Here is a 17,236-nt window from a genome sequence, read left to right as displayed (position 1 = left end):
GTGAAGCCATTGTCACATCCCTCTCCTCTCAAGATTCCCAGGAACCTGGCACTGGCTCCACTCCTGACAGACCATTTCCCCCATGATGGTGGGTGAAGAAATTCTGAATAAAGACTTCACACAGATTGTCTGCATTCTTGTAGACCTCCTCTTTCTTCCTCCCCCCGCCCTTTCTCATAATGCATCAAATTAGACATATTTTCCCCATTATTGCTCCAACTTAATCAACCATTTTCTTGGTTCAGCCCACTGAAAGTCTTCTCTACCAGAATTAATGACAATACATATTAGCCGTTTAAATGAAAGTACATTTTGTGAATTTCTTTCATTCCTTGCCCCCACCTTTGTCTAGGGATAGTAAAACCTTTATTAGCTATTCACTGGTGGACTGAACCATCAGAACTTCATTTACATTAATAAGGGCACTGTGACATTGCTTGTGTTGGAGTTATTGACCCAAATTATGTTGAATAGCACCCTGAAAATCATGATACCTGCATTTATTTCTGCTCCTGCCATTAGTGGACAGTGATACCTGCTTGTGTCACACACATTTTGGGCTTCAGTCTCTTCAGAGAGAATGACCTCTAAGTAACTAGTAACATTTCCAAGTGCTCACTGGCTTCAAGGCCTTACTGGCTTGGGCTTCCAAATATGTTCTGTTCAAAGATAGGGTAGGTGCTGCAGAATAGGTAAGGAGACCAAATGAATTCATTATAACAAGTTTCTAAAATACTAGGTTAAATACCCAGTTAAAATAACAACAGTAACAATTGTGAAAATTAACCTAAAGAACATTACCCTATAAGCTAAACATTCTTTCCATGTGATCCTTTATTTAATTTTAACAGTAACCTTGAATTAGAAGCATACTGACCCCAGCAGCAGAACTTGCTAAAGATGTTGGCTTCCTTTTAATTCAGCTGCTTCACTTTTACCTGCCCTGCTAGAAGGGTCTGGCCTTACTGCCACCCTTCGGTCCCCTGGGGTGAGGTGTAGGCCTCAGCACTCAGAGAAAAGAAGCCTGAGGCATCCTCTGGGGCTGCATGAGCTCCTCTGGCCTTCCCAGATTCCTGAGCCTGGAGAAGTGTTACTGGAGGTTTGGAGTCTGGAGGAAATGGGAGAAGTCTATTGTCAGAACAGTGAGATGCTTTGACAGATCACACGTTGGGGCATTTTTCGACTTCCATCTTCTCATGGCTAATCTGATAGTAATACTATTGGAACAAATTGTGATTGCAACCAAATCACACTGATGAAGAAGTGGGGAGAAAGGAAGTAATACCTTGGTCCACACTCTTCTGAGGCAATGAGCCACACTCTTACTGCCTAAGTCTATCTGACTCCAGAGCTTTGATCTGCTACAGATGCTTGGGACAGTGGTCATGATGACAGCAAAAGCCCACGGCTGCCATGCAGGGGAGCCGGAAGTCACAGCCCTCGACTGTAAGGAGGCCAATCGTTAAAGCAGGAGATTGAGGAGTATCGGCCGTGGGACCTGCAAGGATCACAGTCTAGGAGCCTGGCCCTTTCATGAATAGCAAGGCCTACATCAGGGTAGTAACACTACGGAGGCTCCCCTTCCATGTCCAGCAGCGGAGGAATTAGCCAGCAGTAGCCTTAGTCTGGACTTTGTCTCCCTTGTGGCTTAACAATCACCTACAGGCAAATGAGCATTTATAGACGTTTTCAAGCCCTTATTTCCAAGTCTTTGGAGACAGTGTCTAGGAGTGAAAGTGTTGGGTCGTGGGGTATTTCTATGTTTAAACTTCTGAGGATCCACTAACCTTTTCCATGAAGGATTCACCATCTCACATTCCAAAATGTACAAGATTCTGATGCACAAAAATCCGCAAGGTTCCATTTTCTTTACATGACTCTCAACAGTTACTGTGTTTTCTGCAAATAGCTATTATAATGGGTACAAATATTGTGGTTTTTGTTGTATTTTTTTAAAGCACAATGAAATGGAACATCTTTTCAGGTGTTTATTGGCCGTGTATATATCTTCTTTGGAAAAATATCTATTCAAATTCTTTGCCCACTTTTTAACACGGATTTTTTTTGGTCTTGCCTGTTGTGGAGTTATAGGAGTACTTCATACCTTTTGCATATTAAGCCTTTGTCTAATGTGTGGTTGCCAAATATTTTCTCCACTTTGTAAATTCTCTACTTTTTTGGTTTAGATTTTTTTCTGCACAATTCTCAAAGTTTTTATGACATTCAATTTACCTATTTTTCCTCATTTTGGTTTCTGAATTTTGTATCCTACCTAAACATCCATTGTAAAAAACAAAAGTCTTGAAGCTTTACTCTGATATTTTCTTCTAAGATTTTTATAGATTTTTTTATGTGTAGGTCATTTATTATTTTGAGTTCATTTTCATTAAGATATGAGGTATGGTCTACTTCTGTCTTGCATTTGCAGATATAGCTATCCCAACATCATTTGTTGAAGAGAATATTCTTTCCTCAATTGATGGACTTAACACTCTTCTCCAGAACGCGTTGCCCTTAGACGTCGCGGTTGATTTCTGCTCTCCACTTCTATTCTGTTGTCCTCCTGTCTATTTTCTACCCTAACTCAACACCCGTCGCTGGAGCTTCACAGCACACTTGGACTTGGAGAAGAACACATTTTCTACTTTGCTTTTTGAAGATTATTTTAGCTCTTCAGTTCATGTTGAATTTGAGGAAGGGCTTCTCTATTTTTGAAAAAAAAAAGGAGCAGAAATTTTTATAGAGTAGTTTAGATCTGTTGGAGACGATGAGATTGGCTCCGGACAGGGCAGGTTTCAGAGCTAATGTACATTAGGGTCGTTATGGGTTGCAGATGACTTGATGACAACAACAACAACAACAGTACTGGTATTTTAACATCACCTCGTCTACTGCACAGACACAAGAAGTCTTTGCACTTGCTTGTTATTGTTAGGTGCGGTTGGACTGGTTCTGATTCATAGCTGCCCTGCCCCTTGCCACACCCACAAGCGTGGCTACGTTTGAGCGTATTGGTGCCGTCACTGTGTCAATAAAGCTTGTTGACGATCTTCCTCTTTTTCACTGGCCTCCTACTTAACCTGGGCCAGATGGTCCATTGCATGTTAAGCTGTTAGCATAAAAGTCAGTGGTTTAAATCAGCCAACTCCCTAAGAGAAAGATGGACAGTATTTTCCCCTAAAGAACTTGTGTCAGAAACACGATAGGTGTCCCTGTCTCTGAGCCAAAACTGACTTAACAGTGGGGTTTCGACTTCGCCAAGTATGATGTCCTTCTCCAGGGATGAGCATTTATTTAAGCTACCCTTCGTTTCTGTCAAGAATGTTTTACAACCATTCTTGTTATGGGCCGTTGAGTCGCTTGCCACTCATAGCAACTCTATGTACAATAACTCTGAACCCTGCTCTATCCTGAACCAGCCTTATTGTCTCTGACACACCTACCCACATCACCTCAATTTTTGAGTCAGTCAGTCTCATCGAGGATCTTCCTCTCCTGTGCTGTTCCTCCACTCTCCCAAGCATGAAGTCCTTCTCCAAGGACTGGTCCCTCCTTGCAACATGCCCAAAGTATGTCAGATGGAGCTTTAGAATCTTTGCTTCCAAAAAGTAGCCTGGTATCACCCTCTCCAGGACAAGACTGTTTTCATAACGGTCCATGGTATATTATTCAATACTCTTCTCCAGCACCACAATTCAAAGGCATTGATCCTTCTTCTATCATCCCTAGTCATTGCCCATCTTTCTAATGCATAGCAACTAAGTGTGAAGACCATGGCCCAGATCAGGTGCACCTTAGTCTCCAGACTGATATCCTTGCTCTTCAGTACTTTGGAGAGGTCCCTGGCAGCAGACTTTCCCAATGCAATTCATCTTTTGATTTCCTGGCTGCTGATACCAAGAGTATTGGTTGTGGAGCCTAGCAAACGGAAGGTGTTAACAGTCTCAATCTCTTCATCATCTATCATGATACTGCCAATAGTGGTGAGAACCTTTGTTTTCTTGATATTGAGCTTCAGTGTATTTCAGGCTGCAATTCTTAACCTTATGCAGCAAATGCCTCAGGCCCTCCTTAGTTTCAGTGAACAGGGTTGTGTCATCTGCATAACGTAGTCTGTTGAGTCTCCCTCCAATCCCAATGCCACATTCCCACTCACAGAGCCAATGTACAATACTTACACTTTCTTCATTAAATTTGCTTCTGGGATTTTATTCTTTTAGATGCTATTGTAAATGAGCTCCCTATGGTGCATTGAACTGTTTCCTCAATTTCTCTTTCAGCATGTGCACTGATCAGGCATAACCGATGTCTGCTTGATGCTCCTGTGGGCTGGCATTTGTCACTTGCTACATTATCTCTAGCAGTTTCTTGTGGCTTCGTTGTGATTTTCTGAATGTAGGATCATGCTGTCTGCAAATGATGGTGGCTCGCTCCTTCCTTTCAGCTTTGGATGCCTTTTATTTTTGATGTTATACTTAAGATGTTTCATTCTCACATAAACTTTAACATTCGTTATCTAGTAATATACATAGTTTTTACAGTTTCGTTTTTACAGATGTATCTTAAAATTCTACTAGGTTTTACTTTCCTTGGAGGAGCAAGAGATATACATTCCCCCCTCCCCCTTTTATGATTAGTCTGTTGTCCCAAGGCAGCTTTTTGAATAAACCACTCACTCTCCATTGATTTGGCAAAGATCTGGGGGTAGAAATATATCTGCTTCTTTCTAGTAAGAAACTATTTATGAACTCCTAGCCTGGGTTACAGAGAAAGGCAGTTTCAATGGCTGGTTACTTCATTACTGTAGTAATGACCCCGGGGACAGCCCATGAACACAGGCACTCAGCGATGCCACCATCTTGCTTTTGACATGTTTCTTCTTTATTCAGGTAAAAAGATACTTGGATTGCCTTTGTAAAATTTAATTGGTTAAAACAAAAGCATTTCAACGTTTGTTCAACAAATTCTACGTTATATGCTTCTTAGATTTCCTAGGGAGGATTCTTTTTCTCAAAATCTAATGTGAGGTACTTGAAGCCAAATGGATTCCTTTCCATAATATATGGACTGACTATAAATTCTTTGAGGATAGGAACCCTGTCTGATTCATGTCTTTGTCCCTGGTTTCTGGTACAATGCATGTTTAATAGTATTTGCTTAATCATTTCTGAATGACTGAATTATTTTAGCTGTGAGATTGCTGCTATGAATTATATAATGCTGTTATATGCAATTTTTCCTTTGTTAAGAACCTGTGATAAGAATGCAAGTGTCTATAAACCAGTCAATATGAAATTTATTAATTGAAAAATACCCACATTCCAGGATACAAAGTTACATAAATTTCCCAACTATAACCTAACACCTGGGTCACTGATCACAGGACCTCAGGGCTGTTGTCAAGGGCAGTGCCATCTCTGTCCATAAAGACAATGTTCCACATCTTGTTTTGCTGAATAGAAACTAGAGACTTAAAAGCTTGTGAACAGTCACTTGATCTGGAACTATGGGTCTCTCCGTGTCTGGAGTAATGGAGAATAAAGAAAAATTCAAATGCATGGAAATGACTTATGCGTAGCGCTAGTGTTGTTGTTAGGTGTCATTGAGTTGAGTCCAGCTCGTAGTGACCCTGTGAGCACCAGACTGAGGATCCTGTGCCGCCCTCCCAACACCCTTCATGCCCATTGTTACGGCCATTCTGTCAACGCACCTCAATGAGTGTCGTCTTCTTTTAGCCTCCGCTTTCCCCAGGAAAGCGTCTCTTGCCAAGCACTGGCCCTCCTTACAATATGCCGAAGTCTGTGAGACAAAGTTCCTCCTCCTTGCCTCCAAGGAGCAGCCTGATTCATTCCCTCCAAGACTTATTTGCTTATTCTTTTGATAATCTATGGTATATTTAAAACTCTCTGTTAACAACATAATTCAAAAACATTAATTATTCTACATTATGCAGATAATACAACCTCGCTTGCAGAAAGCAAAGAGGACTTGAAGCACTTACTGAAGAACATCATAGACTACAGCTTTCAATAATTATTATATATCAACCTTAAGCATCAAACTCCTCACCAATGGAAGAATAGGCAACACCATAATAGATGGAGAAAAGATTGAAGTTGTCAAAGTTTTCATTTCATTTGGATACACAATCAGCACCTATGGTAGCACTTGTCAAGAAATGAAGACAATGTTGTATTGGGAAAATCTGCTGTCAAGGCCTTCTTGACAGCAAGGATGTGCTGAAGTGTTAGAGACTAAAGCACACTTAATCCAAGCCATTGTCTTTTCAATGATTTCCTAGGCACCTGTAAGTTAGGAATAAGGAACGCAAAGTAGGAATATTGAACAGTGGTGTTGCTGACCAGTAGCGCACTAAAAAACTTGGGAACTTCGACTTCCATAGATATGAGGTCTGAAAGATTAGATGGTGCCCAGTTATCACTGTAGACAACTTTGAAAGGGATCACAACGTAGGGTCCTGGAGAGAGTGGGAGAACAAACTCACAACCATAAAGTGGACTACCTGAGACAATGGGCCTTTGCCACTGTTCTCACCCATATGTAACTCATCTTCATGGTGGAACTTCCATCCAAACGATTGCCAGGTCTAGAAAGTAAACAATGGTAACAAAGAGGTACTCACTCCTTAGCATAAAATCACAAGGACACCCTTTGTTCAGGAAGAGGGTTCTGAAGGCAGGACGTGAGAGGACAGAGCATGAATGGAAAGGAGGGATTTAGGAGGATAAGGAGCACAGTGTTGATACAATGTAGAAATTATGATCAATATAATAAATGATAGTAAGTGTTAATGGATGAACGGAGGACCAATCTGCCCCATACATTTTAATTCAATAACAATATAAAGTTAAAAAGAAAACATTAAACTTTTATTCTTTTAAGAAATATTTTTAAAATACATGCATTCATATAAAACAAATTTAAAAATCTTGGACAACGTGATTGTTGCTCTCTGTGGCATGTACAATCTTCGTCTTGACAATGAGCCCACAGGAATATGGTCTAGAACACAAGAGTGCTTTGCCCACTTTAAGTGGCTGCAGTTCTCAGGTGCTTGAATCACCATCAGTTCATCTGATCAATCGATGACTTCACTATTGTTTTTCAGGGGAAAATGATCCAGAATATTAGCCTAGAAATTTTTAGGATAATGAAATTTTGAACGAGTCTTATGTTTCCTCATTTTAAATACAAGGATAGTGAAAAAAAATTTTTCAAGACAACAAAAACGGAAACTTTCCAGAATGATTATTAAAACAGATACTAGCACATGTTTTGTGTATGTCCATAGATTAAAAAAAAACACAACCCACCTTGTTTTGTTTGGACACTGCTTTTAAGTTTCTCCTCGGTTCCTCTTGGTGTTCCTGAGGCCTTATGTGAGTCTAGAAATATCCCCAAACTTGTCACTGGGAATGTCTTAATAAATCAGAAAAATGTGGGAGACTGTCCGCAGCAAAAGCAAGTACTTTAAGACAATTCCTTCCTTCACTCTCTTTAATTCATGCGAAATAAACAAGTAGGTTCTTTATTTTACTTCCTTTTTTATTTAAACAAATGTTATTTATAGAGATGAATAGCATATACTGTTATTTATAGAGACGAATAGCATATACTTGTTTATACAGCATATGGAACATATTTTAATAAATACCAAGAAGGCGTATATTATTTACAGGGAGTACTTGGGACGGGTCAGCCTCACGCTCTATTACCACTCACTTCCTCACTTCACTTACTCATTTATCGTAAGAGAACAGTCATTGTGGAGCTTGGCATTTGCTGAATTATTGTTCCAAAATATCTACCCTACAAAGACATTTGCTGTTTTACTATGTGCAATAGTAATAAATATGCTTAGTTATTACCCTTTAGCTTTACGTCAGCATTTCAAATCTCTTTGATCACTATATACCCCCCAAATAAGAGGGTGTGTGTGTATGTCGTTATTAAGTGCTCCTGTATTAGAACTGACTCGTAGCTGACTCCTCCAGCAGATTTTCAGAGTCTGTGAATTGGACTCTAGGAAATTGCTGGTTTTCTCCTGTGGAGCAGCCGCTGGATTTGAACGTCATGCCTTTGGATCAACAGCATTATTACTTGACTGCAAAGCTGCGTGATATGTACTGTAGTGAAACATACCTACGTTGTTTGTGTGCCAGTGACTGGAATCAACTCTTAGCTGATGCTCTAGAGGATTTTCAGAGGCTGTAAATTGCACAGGAGGGGATTGTCCACCTCTTTTCTGAGGAACAGCTGGTATATTTGAACGGTGCACCTTTGGTTTGGCAGTGCTGGGTTGGCAGTGCGGCATGACTCCGTACTACAAAGGTACCAGAACATGCTCTCTTTGAGAATGCTCTCGCTGAATTAGAGGGCCTTTCAATCTAATCTCAGAGAGAGACAGAGAGACTGATGTAAGTATGCAGACAGACAGGGAGCTCTGGTGGCCTAGTGGCAAGAAGCTGCACTGCAGCCCCGAAGGGAGTGTTGTCCGCAGGGAGTTAATGCCAACCCAGAGGCTGAGATGTCAGTGGTTCAAATCTACCACGGGCTTCTCAGGAGAAAGATGAGCAGTCTACTCCCATGCAATTTATAGGCTCAGATACCCAATGGAGGGTCTGCTATGAGTCAGTTCCAATATAATAGCAATATGGGCTTTTTTTAGTTCATCAGTCCCTGGTATATTTAATATACTTAGTCAACACCACAATTAAAAAACATCAGTTCTTTCTCAGTTTTCCTTATTTCCTTGTTATATTTTCATAGCCACATGGGCTGATTGAAAATATCCTGGATTGAATCAGACACACACCAAGTGACAGCCTTGGTCTTCTATACTTTAAAACAGTTAATGGCAGCTAATTTGCCCAAGACAAAATGTCTTTGATTTCTTGACCACTGCTGCTGTGGTCATCGGCTATGGATCCTTGTAAAAGAAAGCCTTTTGTAGCTTCAATCGTTTCTCTGTTTATCACGATGCTGCTTATTTGTACTGTTGTAGGGAGTTTTGTTTTCTTTATATTGAGGTATAGTCCACACAGCAAACCAAACTCTCCTCAAACTTGTGGCTGTCTTGCCCTGGCCCTACCTGACCCTGCCCTGGCCCTATCCTGGCCCTACCCTGGCCCTGCCCTGGCCCTGCCCTGGCCCTACTTTGGTCCTATCTGGCCCTGCCCTAGCCCTGTCCTAGCCCTACCTTGGCCCTGCCCTGGCCTTACCTGGCCCTGTCCTGGTCCTGTCCTGGCCCTTCCTGATGCTGTCCTCATCATCTCTGATACGCTCGAGCTCATTGATATAGTTACTGTGTCAAGCTATCTTATTTAGGGACTTTCACCGTCTCGCTCCTTCATGACCTACCTTGCCAAGAATGATGTCTTTTTCCAAGGTCTGCTCCCTCCTAACAACATGCCTCAAATATGTGAGGTGAAGAGTATCCTTGCCTCTAAGGAGTGCTCCGGTGCCTTCTCCAAGACAGATTTGTTTGTTCTTTGGGCAGTTCATGCAGTATTCAGTTATTTTCTCTAATACCGCACCTCAGAGACATCAGTTCTCTCTCATCCTTAATCATTGTCTATCTCTCACATGCATAGGCAATCACTGAAAAGACCATGGCTTGAGTCAGGTGCACCTTAGTCTTTAAGCTGACATTGCTGCTCCTTAGTACCTTGAAGAGGTCCTTGCCAACAGATTTTCTCCAATACAACATGTCTTTTGAGTCTTGACTACTGGTGCCAAAGGTGTTGATGACACATTTAAGTAGGATATAATTGTTAACAACTTCCATCTTTTCTCTATCATGATATTGCCTATTGGACCTCTGAGGATTTTTATTTTCTTAATGTTGAAATATAATGCTTTTTGTCGACTGTGTTCTTTGATCTTCTGCAGTAAGTACTTCAAACCCTCTTCACTTTCAGCAAGTAAGGGTGTGTCATCTTTGTAATGCAGGTTGGTGAGGAATCTTCCTTCAATCCTGATGCCACAATCTTCTTCATAAATGGTTATGATGAAACATATAATGGTTCTTCTTGAATGGTCATCTCAGTATATAGATTGAATATGGGGGGAGGAAGGGTAGAACTCTGATTCATGACCTTCTAGATTTTAAACCATGCAGTGTCCCCTTCCTCTGTTCACACAGCAGTGTTGTGGTCTACGTGTAGGCTTGCACACATGTTTAGAATGCGATGATAACAGTGAGCCCGATCTCTTGGTCATGGCTTCAGCACTTTCTTCTGTTAGGAGCATAGCCGCCAGGTTGACTTTACACAGAGATTCTGCAGGGTAGGGAGGGAGTAGAACCAGCCACAGTGTGTCCACACCAGCCCTTTTTCTCGAACTGTTGATGTCTTGTGGAGTTTTCTTAGTATAATGAAAAACCTAGGGAATGGTCATATTTCAGATAATTGAGATTTTCCAAACGCTTCCGGCTTAAAAACAAACAACAAAATCTTGTTTCTGAAATACCACATTTTTACACAAATATCACTGGCTTCTCTGTCAACCACTCCCTCCCCCGGGAGAGATTTTTGTAGATGTGTTGTGCTAAATTTTTGAGAGTTATCTGTGGGGGAGATAATGGTTCTAATGGCCCTTACAACCATATCTCCAGGGAGAGGGAGTGGCTAGCTGTTACTGGTTTATAATGTGTTGTTTGGGCAGTGCTGGAAAAGTTAGAAAAAGCACCTTCTGTCCAGCTGTTTAACAAAATAGAAGACGTTTCCATTTTCACAAGAGTTAATAATTCTACCCTCCCCCTCCCCAAGAGTAATTGCCATTTTCCAAGCAGTATTGTCTAAATCCAGACGTAGTTGCTGGACATGGTGAGAGTTCATGTGTGTAAGGACACTTGAAACCCCTTCACACACAGATGAGCTCTCCCACTCTCCAGAGGGGAACATTGAAGCAAGAGAAGGAGAGGAGATCACAGATTTGGCATCCAAATGTCTTCTCCGCTGTGGAAGCCAAGGTGATGTCAAGATTCACAAGCTTTGGAGGCCCACTATACGCCTGGTCATCCATTTCCTGCAACCTTTTTAGAAAATAGAGATTTCACCAAATCAAAGAATCTGCACCCACAGCCATTGAGACATTAGCTTCCAAGGGGCCTATGGGGCAGTCCTGCCCTCTCAGTTTGCTGAGGTTGTGGTCTGTACCTCTTCTTTCTCCCCGGGACGGTTAGTGGGTTTGATCCACCAGTCTGTAGGTTAGCAGTCAGGTGAGTTAGCCGCTGGCACTACCAGGACTTTTTTAGCCTGGCTTCAGCAGCTTGTGGCCACGTTGACCCTCTGTACTGCAGATCAGGAGGTTGCCAGCTCATCGCCGTCCTCATGATTGATGCTGTTCTTGAACCCACGGATGGACACAGCCACCGTGTCAATCCACTGTGTCAACCCAAGGCTCCTCTTCACCACGTTTCCAAGCTCTGTGGAAGTTTCCAAGCTAATGGGAAGTTAACAGCCTTAGATTGGAATCACAGCCCGGGACATAGACTGAGAACCACGAGAGCCGTCACTCTGCATGTGACTCACAAGAGTCAGGAGGCCGCTTACTGATGTCAGGCCGCGGGTGTTCAGAAAGCTCCATTCCTGAGGGCTGCAGAGCACACTTCCAGGATCACAGAGGATGAAAGCGCCTGGACCTCCTCCTCACTCCCCAGGCCTCTTCCCATCCTTCCCCCTTCACCCTTTCTCATGGACCATTTCAATTTATGTCTGCATCTGACACTCTCGGAGTCTATGCTAAAATTTAGCACTGGCTATGGTTCCAAGGCTCAAACGATTTGTTGAATCTCTGACAGACAGTGGTGTGGACTAGGATCAATAAGAGATGAATGAGCAACACCTATGAACTTCATGGTACCCCGAGGTCTTGGACACATCCCTGTCTCTGATGATAAATATATTGTTGCTGTTAGTTGCCTCAGAGTTGATGCCAGCTCCTGGTGATCACACACAAAGAGTAGGACTTCCCCATAGCATTTCCTGGATTTTAATCTTTACATGTCAGGCTGCTAAACTAAAGGTCAATGGTTCAAATCCCCCGGCTACTCAGCAGGGAAACGATGGGCAGTCTCCTCTCGAGGGCTGCATGAGTTGGCGCTGACTCAGTGACAATTATCATCTTTTTTCCTCCCTTTTCTTCGGGAGCAGGGGTATGGTGGGGAGGAGGCTTCATGGCTTTTGTTAAAGGTCTGTAGCATCAGCCTGCTTTTTCTTCTCCACATCCTGCTCTGTGGCCCCCTTGCCCCTCTGGGCTCGGATTCCATGGGCACCGGCTGTGCAGAGACTAACAAAGGCCTTGGAGTCCTTCTCTTCCTGCCTGATGACCTGGGCTTTCTCCTTGTCCAAGTTCTGGATGGGCATCAGTTGTCCTGCTGGCTGAGTGGCCAGTTTGACCTCCTCAGCAGAACTGTCTCCCTTCCTGGGGGCAGAAGGCTTCTGTGGAAAGAGGCCGAGCCTGGAGTGATGCTCCGTCAGCCACTGCACGTTGGCCTGCAAGGGCTCAGTGGACTTGTTCCTCCTCCGAGGGTCCACAGAGGCTCCCATGGTCTGAGCCACTTACTGGTGGATGATGGCCACGCTGAGCTCTTCCAGGCCGAAGCCCCTGCCGGCTTGCACTTGGGTGTGATACCACACTGTGGGGCCTGGGGTGATGCAGCCCTTTCACCCTTTCACCCGGCTGGCCTCACATCTGGACTTTCCAGGCTGCTGGTTGAAACATGTGGCCATGCACCACTGCTTGTCTTTGTGGAAGTGTGACTTCGCTGGGCTGCCTATGACCATCTCCAAGCTGAACAGCCAGGTGGAAAGACAATGGCTAATCTTTACAGACAGGAGTTCTGGTGTCACGGTGGGCTAGGCATTGTGCTATTAACTAAAAGGTCAGGAGTGTGGACGCACCAGGCACTGCTCAGGAGAAAGGTGAGGTAATCCACTTCCGGCAAGACTTGAACCCTTGGGAACAGTATCGTTAAGTTCTACTGCGTGGATTTGAACTGCTGACCTTTGGTTATCAACACAACATTTAGGCACAGAACCACCAGAGGAATCAGACCTTGGAAAAATACATTACATTTGATAAAGGTCATTATGGAAAACAAAGACCGACCCTCATCCGGATGGAGTGACGGTTACAGCAAAGGGCTCAGTGCTGCGAGGAAGGTTCAGGCCAAACAGCATCTTGCTCTGTTACCCACAGGGCCTAGAGGACAGAACCAGCTGACAGCATCTTCTCCTTAAGAGAAGAGAAACGACTGTAGGCCGGGTTTTTTACAATGCAACTGTCACAATAATAAGTGGTGGCCTAGTGGTAAGAAGCTGCTCAGCAATTCTGAAGGAATGTGGTTCAAATCCACCAGCTGCTCCGTGGGAGGATAGGCAGGCAATCTCCTCCCATGCGATTAACTGCCTCTGAAAACTCACCGGAGCATCAACTCTGCATCAGTTTCTACTTGACGGCACACAACAACAACAACAACATACTGTGTGATGTTGTTATCATAAGGGTTGGTGGTTCAAACCCACCAGCTGCTCTACAGAGGAAAGATATTCAGTCTCCTCTTACAAAGATTTACAGCTTCAGAACCATGGCAGGACTTCACTCATGGGAGGTGATACTATTACTACTAGTGTTAATAATAACAACACCAAGTATAAACGATCATGCAGGTTTCTGAGTTCTCTGTGTAACATTTTATCTGCGAATAAGGCAACAACATACAGCGCTGTGGGCCTGGTGGATAGAAAGTGAGGCTACCAAGCCAAAGGGGAGAGATTTTAATCTGTGGCCCTCAGGCCTGGTTTACATTGTTTTTAGTCAAACGTTCTTTTAGGTGGTATAGCAGTGGTCTGTCCATTTGCCGTACAGAGGTAACTTGGGGTTGCTATGATGCTCAACACTGTGACACTGATGTGTCAAATGCGAGAATGGTTACCCACGGTGGACAGTGTTTGGTGGAGCTCCCTGAGTAAAACAAGCTTGGAAGCAGGAATGGCATCCAGTTCTGAAATAGCTTGCCTCTGGAAACCCTATGAACCTGGAGAAAGGATGAAAGTTATACAAGGGTTCAGGTCTTTTGTTCATAGGGTCGCGATGAGTCATCTATGACGTGACGACATTTAACAACAAGGCTGCACTAGACCTTGGCTGACTCTCAGGCTGCTGGTCTACCCAGTACCCAGCTGTACTTCTCAGTGGAATCAGTAAACTCGAGTTTGGAAGGAGCAGTAAAAGCTTCAGGTCTGCCCAGCCGGTGGCTGAGTCCACACGGACTTCTAGTTTGGAGAATGCCGCTGAGTCTGTTTATATGTTAAGAGTTGTCTACATCATAGGTTATAAAAAGAATTAATAAGACATAAATACTTCACTCAGGGTCCCCCCCCACCTAATAAATAGTGAAGCTTGAATAGTTGTAAATTCTTTAAAAAATAAATTACAATGTGAATTTGAGTGGCGTGACTGATTTACGGTGGCCTCTGATTTATGGCTTTCCTATAGTGTTTGGTCCAGTTGAGCTATTTCTCAGACTTTATATTTTGGTTTTGATGAGGTATTTTCTTCCTGGAAAAGAAAACAGAAATTTTAATCCTAAAGAGAAGAGGGAGAAAGCACATGATTTCTACACAAATTAGCACAGGAAAGAAAAAAAATTATTTTCATTAACATACAAATTCAATATTGAGGTAAAGTTGGAACCTTTGACGTTCATGTCTTCTGAGATATAAGGGGATTTTAAAAGACAAACTTTTCTGAAGCACATGTATTTGAAGATGTTAAAGACACACGAGCCTTTGCTAATGAATTAGGGAAAAAACAGGATTATGAATAAAAATATGTTGTTAAATTAAGATTAAAAAGTAGAGTATGGAATTCTTCACTTTTCTAGGTCTTTCACGTGCTGACTGAATCTTATATCAATACTCATTTGCATAAGGTCAATAATGTGTTACATTCTATTTTAGCTTCTTTTTGTGTGTATGTATTTTGTGGATAAAATGTGGGCATTGCCAAAGTTGAACTAATGAGCTCAATCTGTGGCTTTGCAAGTTTGAGATTTATAAAGTATTTGCTACTTTAAAATGGAGTGTAAATCTGCCCATGCTCGGGCAGTCTGTCCTTTGGAAATGGCTCCAAGCCGGGCTGTCAGCTTTCAGAGGCCGTGTACAATGTCATCATCGAGTGTTTGCAGCTGGAGATGTTCATAAAATACTGGTCTGAAGTTTCCAATTAATAAAATCAATGTACACATTTTTAACCAAATTGTTTACCTGTCCCTGGGTGACTGGTCACTGAAAACTTCACCTTCATGCTAATTTTTTTTATAGTTAGGGAAAGAGAAAAAAGAAATGTTGACATCTACATTCCTCTGTGAAAAATCCAACATGAGGCATTTTTCAGACAAAGAAATGTTGCTGTTGTTGGTGCATTGAGGGCTTCCACCTCAGAGCTTCCCCAAGAACCACAGAACAAAGCACGTTCTGGTCCTGCGCCAGCCTCAGTCACCGTGTGCTGGGCACCACTGTGAAAGCCACTGTCAATGTTTCCATCTCCTTTTTTAGCTAGCTCTCGACTTTTCCTGAAAGAATGCTTACGCATCGTTGCATATACGCCACACATTTTTATTCATACCAAATGCTTTCTGTAATGGATTCTGTGTTCTGTAGGATTTCTAGAGTCTATCCACCCTTCCCAAGAAAGCAGCAGTGTTTCTGCGGGGTTCCTTGCAGAGAAGCCGTGGGGCTGTAAGCCCATCACAGGGATGCCTCCAAGGGAAATACTACAGAGAAGTTTCAATTAAAAGATGCTGCTTTCCTGATGTGAAGATGCTAAAAAGAAAAATTAGGAGGAGGAAGAGATGAAGAAGAAAAGACTATGTGTAGAAGGTTCTACTGGTTTTCGATGACATTCATTGCTGGCCAACTTTACTCCACCAGTAGAAACACCTTTTCTAATATTCATTTTTCCATCACTGCCTACTTTGCACTTGTTGGTATGGATAGGTTTCAATGACCAGGTTATTTTGCAAAAATGAGTCAGCATGATGGGAAAACAGAAGAGGATCACATCAGACTATAGAAAGGAGGACACCTATATCACTAGAGAGTGGTCACTTCACACCATTGCTTGACTGCGAAAGCCCTGAGAATCATGGCCAGCTAAGCTGACACAGACTTGAAATCCCAGCCGGTCTTACTCTTTTCTGGCACTCTGTGTTCACTTTTATTGGACATACAGCATTTATGTACAAGAGTCTGATAACAATTCTTTTACCATTATTATAAATGTGAAATATCAGACAGCAAGATCATAGGGGAATGAGAAATGGGTGCCCATGAGAGGGCTAGCCACAGGAGGAGAGAGAACGAACCAGAAGCAGACACACTTGTCAGAATCACCCAGCTACAGAAGCTGCTTGTACTGATATGTTCTAACCATATAACTCTGAGCATATTCTCCGATCTGCCCCTCTATCGCTGGGTCATCATCTCCACGCCAGGACTTGGTTCCAGCTGAGGCCTTACTGTACACGGAGAAGCCCGAGGCTTTGATGATCAAAGTGTGGCCCACAGACCAGCATCTTGGACATCACCCGGGAGATGGAAACATTAGCCTGGTGGGACTGAGATCTGCATCTTATCATGATTTCTGGGGGGTTTGCCAGCATGTTCCCATTTTTGTGAGCACTGCTGTTATTCCTTTTTATCTCTTACCGAGCAAGAACTCATTTGCTGGAAGGTTGTCTTCAATGGTGGGCTTTAGAAGAAGAAACCAAGGGATGTGACTGAAGCTATCCAGATGCACTCACTCCATTCCCAAGCCATGATGTTGTTTTGTTGTGTAAAGGGAGCCATACAACACCCCTGTCTATTTAATGCCTATTCATATGCAGGGAGCTCAGGTGGCATAGTGGCAAGAAGCTGCACTGCAATTCCAAAGGCTCGCAGTTCAAGGCTGCTCCATGGGAGAAGGATGAACAATCTCCTCCCACGCAATTAACTGCCTCTGAAATCCTACGAGAGGGTCAGCTGTGCGTCTGTTCCAACTCTATGGTACTCAGCAAGAATGACATTCATATGTCTCGTCTCTCACACGCATCATTCTCAAACCAATGCATCATCAATCTTAGCATTGCGAATTTTACAAATTCTAAAATTAGACAAAGGAAGCTTTGTTGATGATGTTAATAATTTATAATCACTATTTTTTATCT

At 42.8% G+C, this 17,236-nt stretch overlaps 1 protein-coding gene across 1 annotated transcript; it reads right to left on the bottom strand.

Moving 5' to 3' along the window:
* Positions 1-12,209: 12,209 nt before the first annotated feature.
* On the bottom strand, positions 12,210-15,621 carry LOC102850516 (60S ribosomal protein L13-like). Its single transcript, XM_006897247.1, has 3 exons — positions 15,618-15,621; positions 12,589-12,670; positions 12,210-12,447 (listed from the first exon to the last, which is right to left on the bottom strand). The coding sequence occupies exons 1-3, from the start codon at positions 15,619-15,621 to the stop codon at positions 12,210-12,212; spliced, it is 324 nt and encodes a 107-aa protein (XP_006897309.1).
* Between the last annotated feature and the right edge of the window lie 1,615 nt (positions 15,622-17,236).

This window comes from Elephantulus edwardii, unplaced genomic scaffold, assembly GCF_000299155.1.
Source record: "Elephantulus edwardii isolate Elephantulus edwardi_28Jun2011 unplaced genomic scaffold, EleEdw1.0 scaffold00207, whole genome shotgun sequence".
Taxonomy (NCBI): domain Eukaryota; kingdom Metazoa; phylum Chordata; class Mammalia; order Macroscelidea; family Macroscelididae; genus Elephantulus; species Elephantulus edwardii.
Note: the sequence above shows the minus strand (reverse complement) of the source record. Positions and strands in the feature narration are given on the sequence as shown.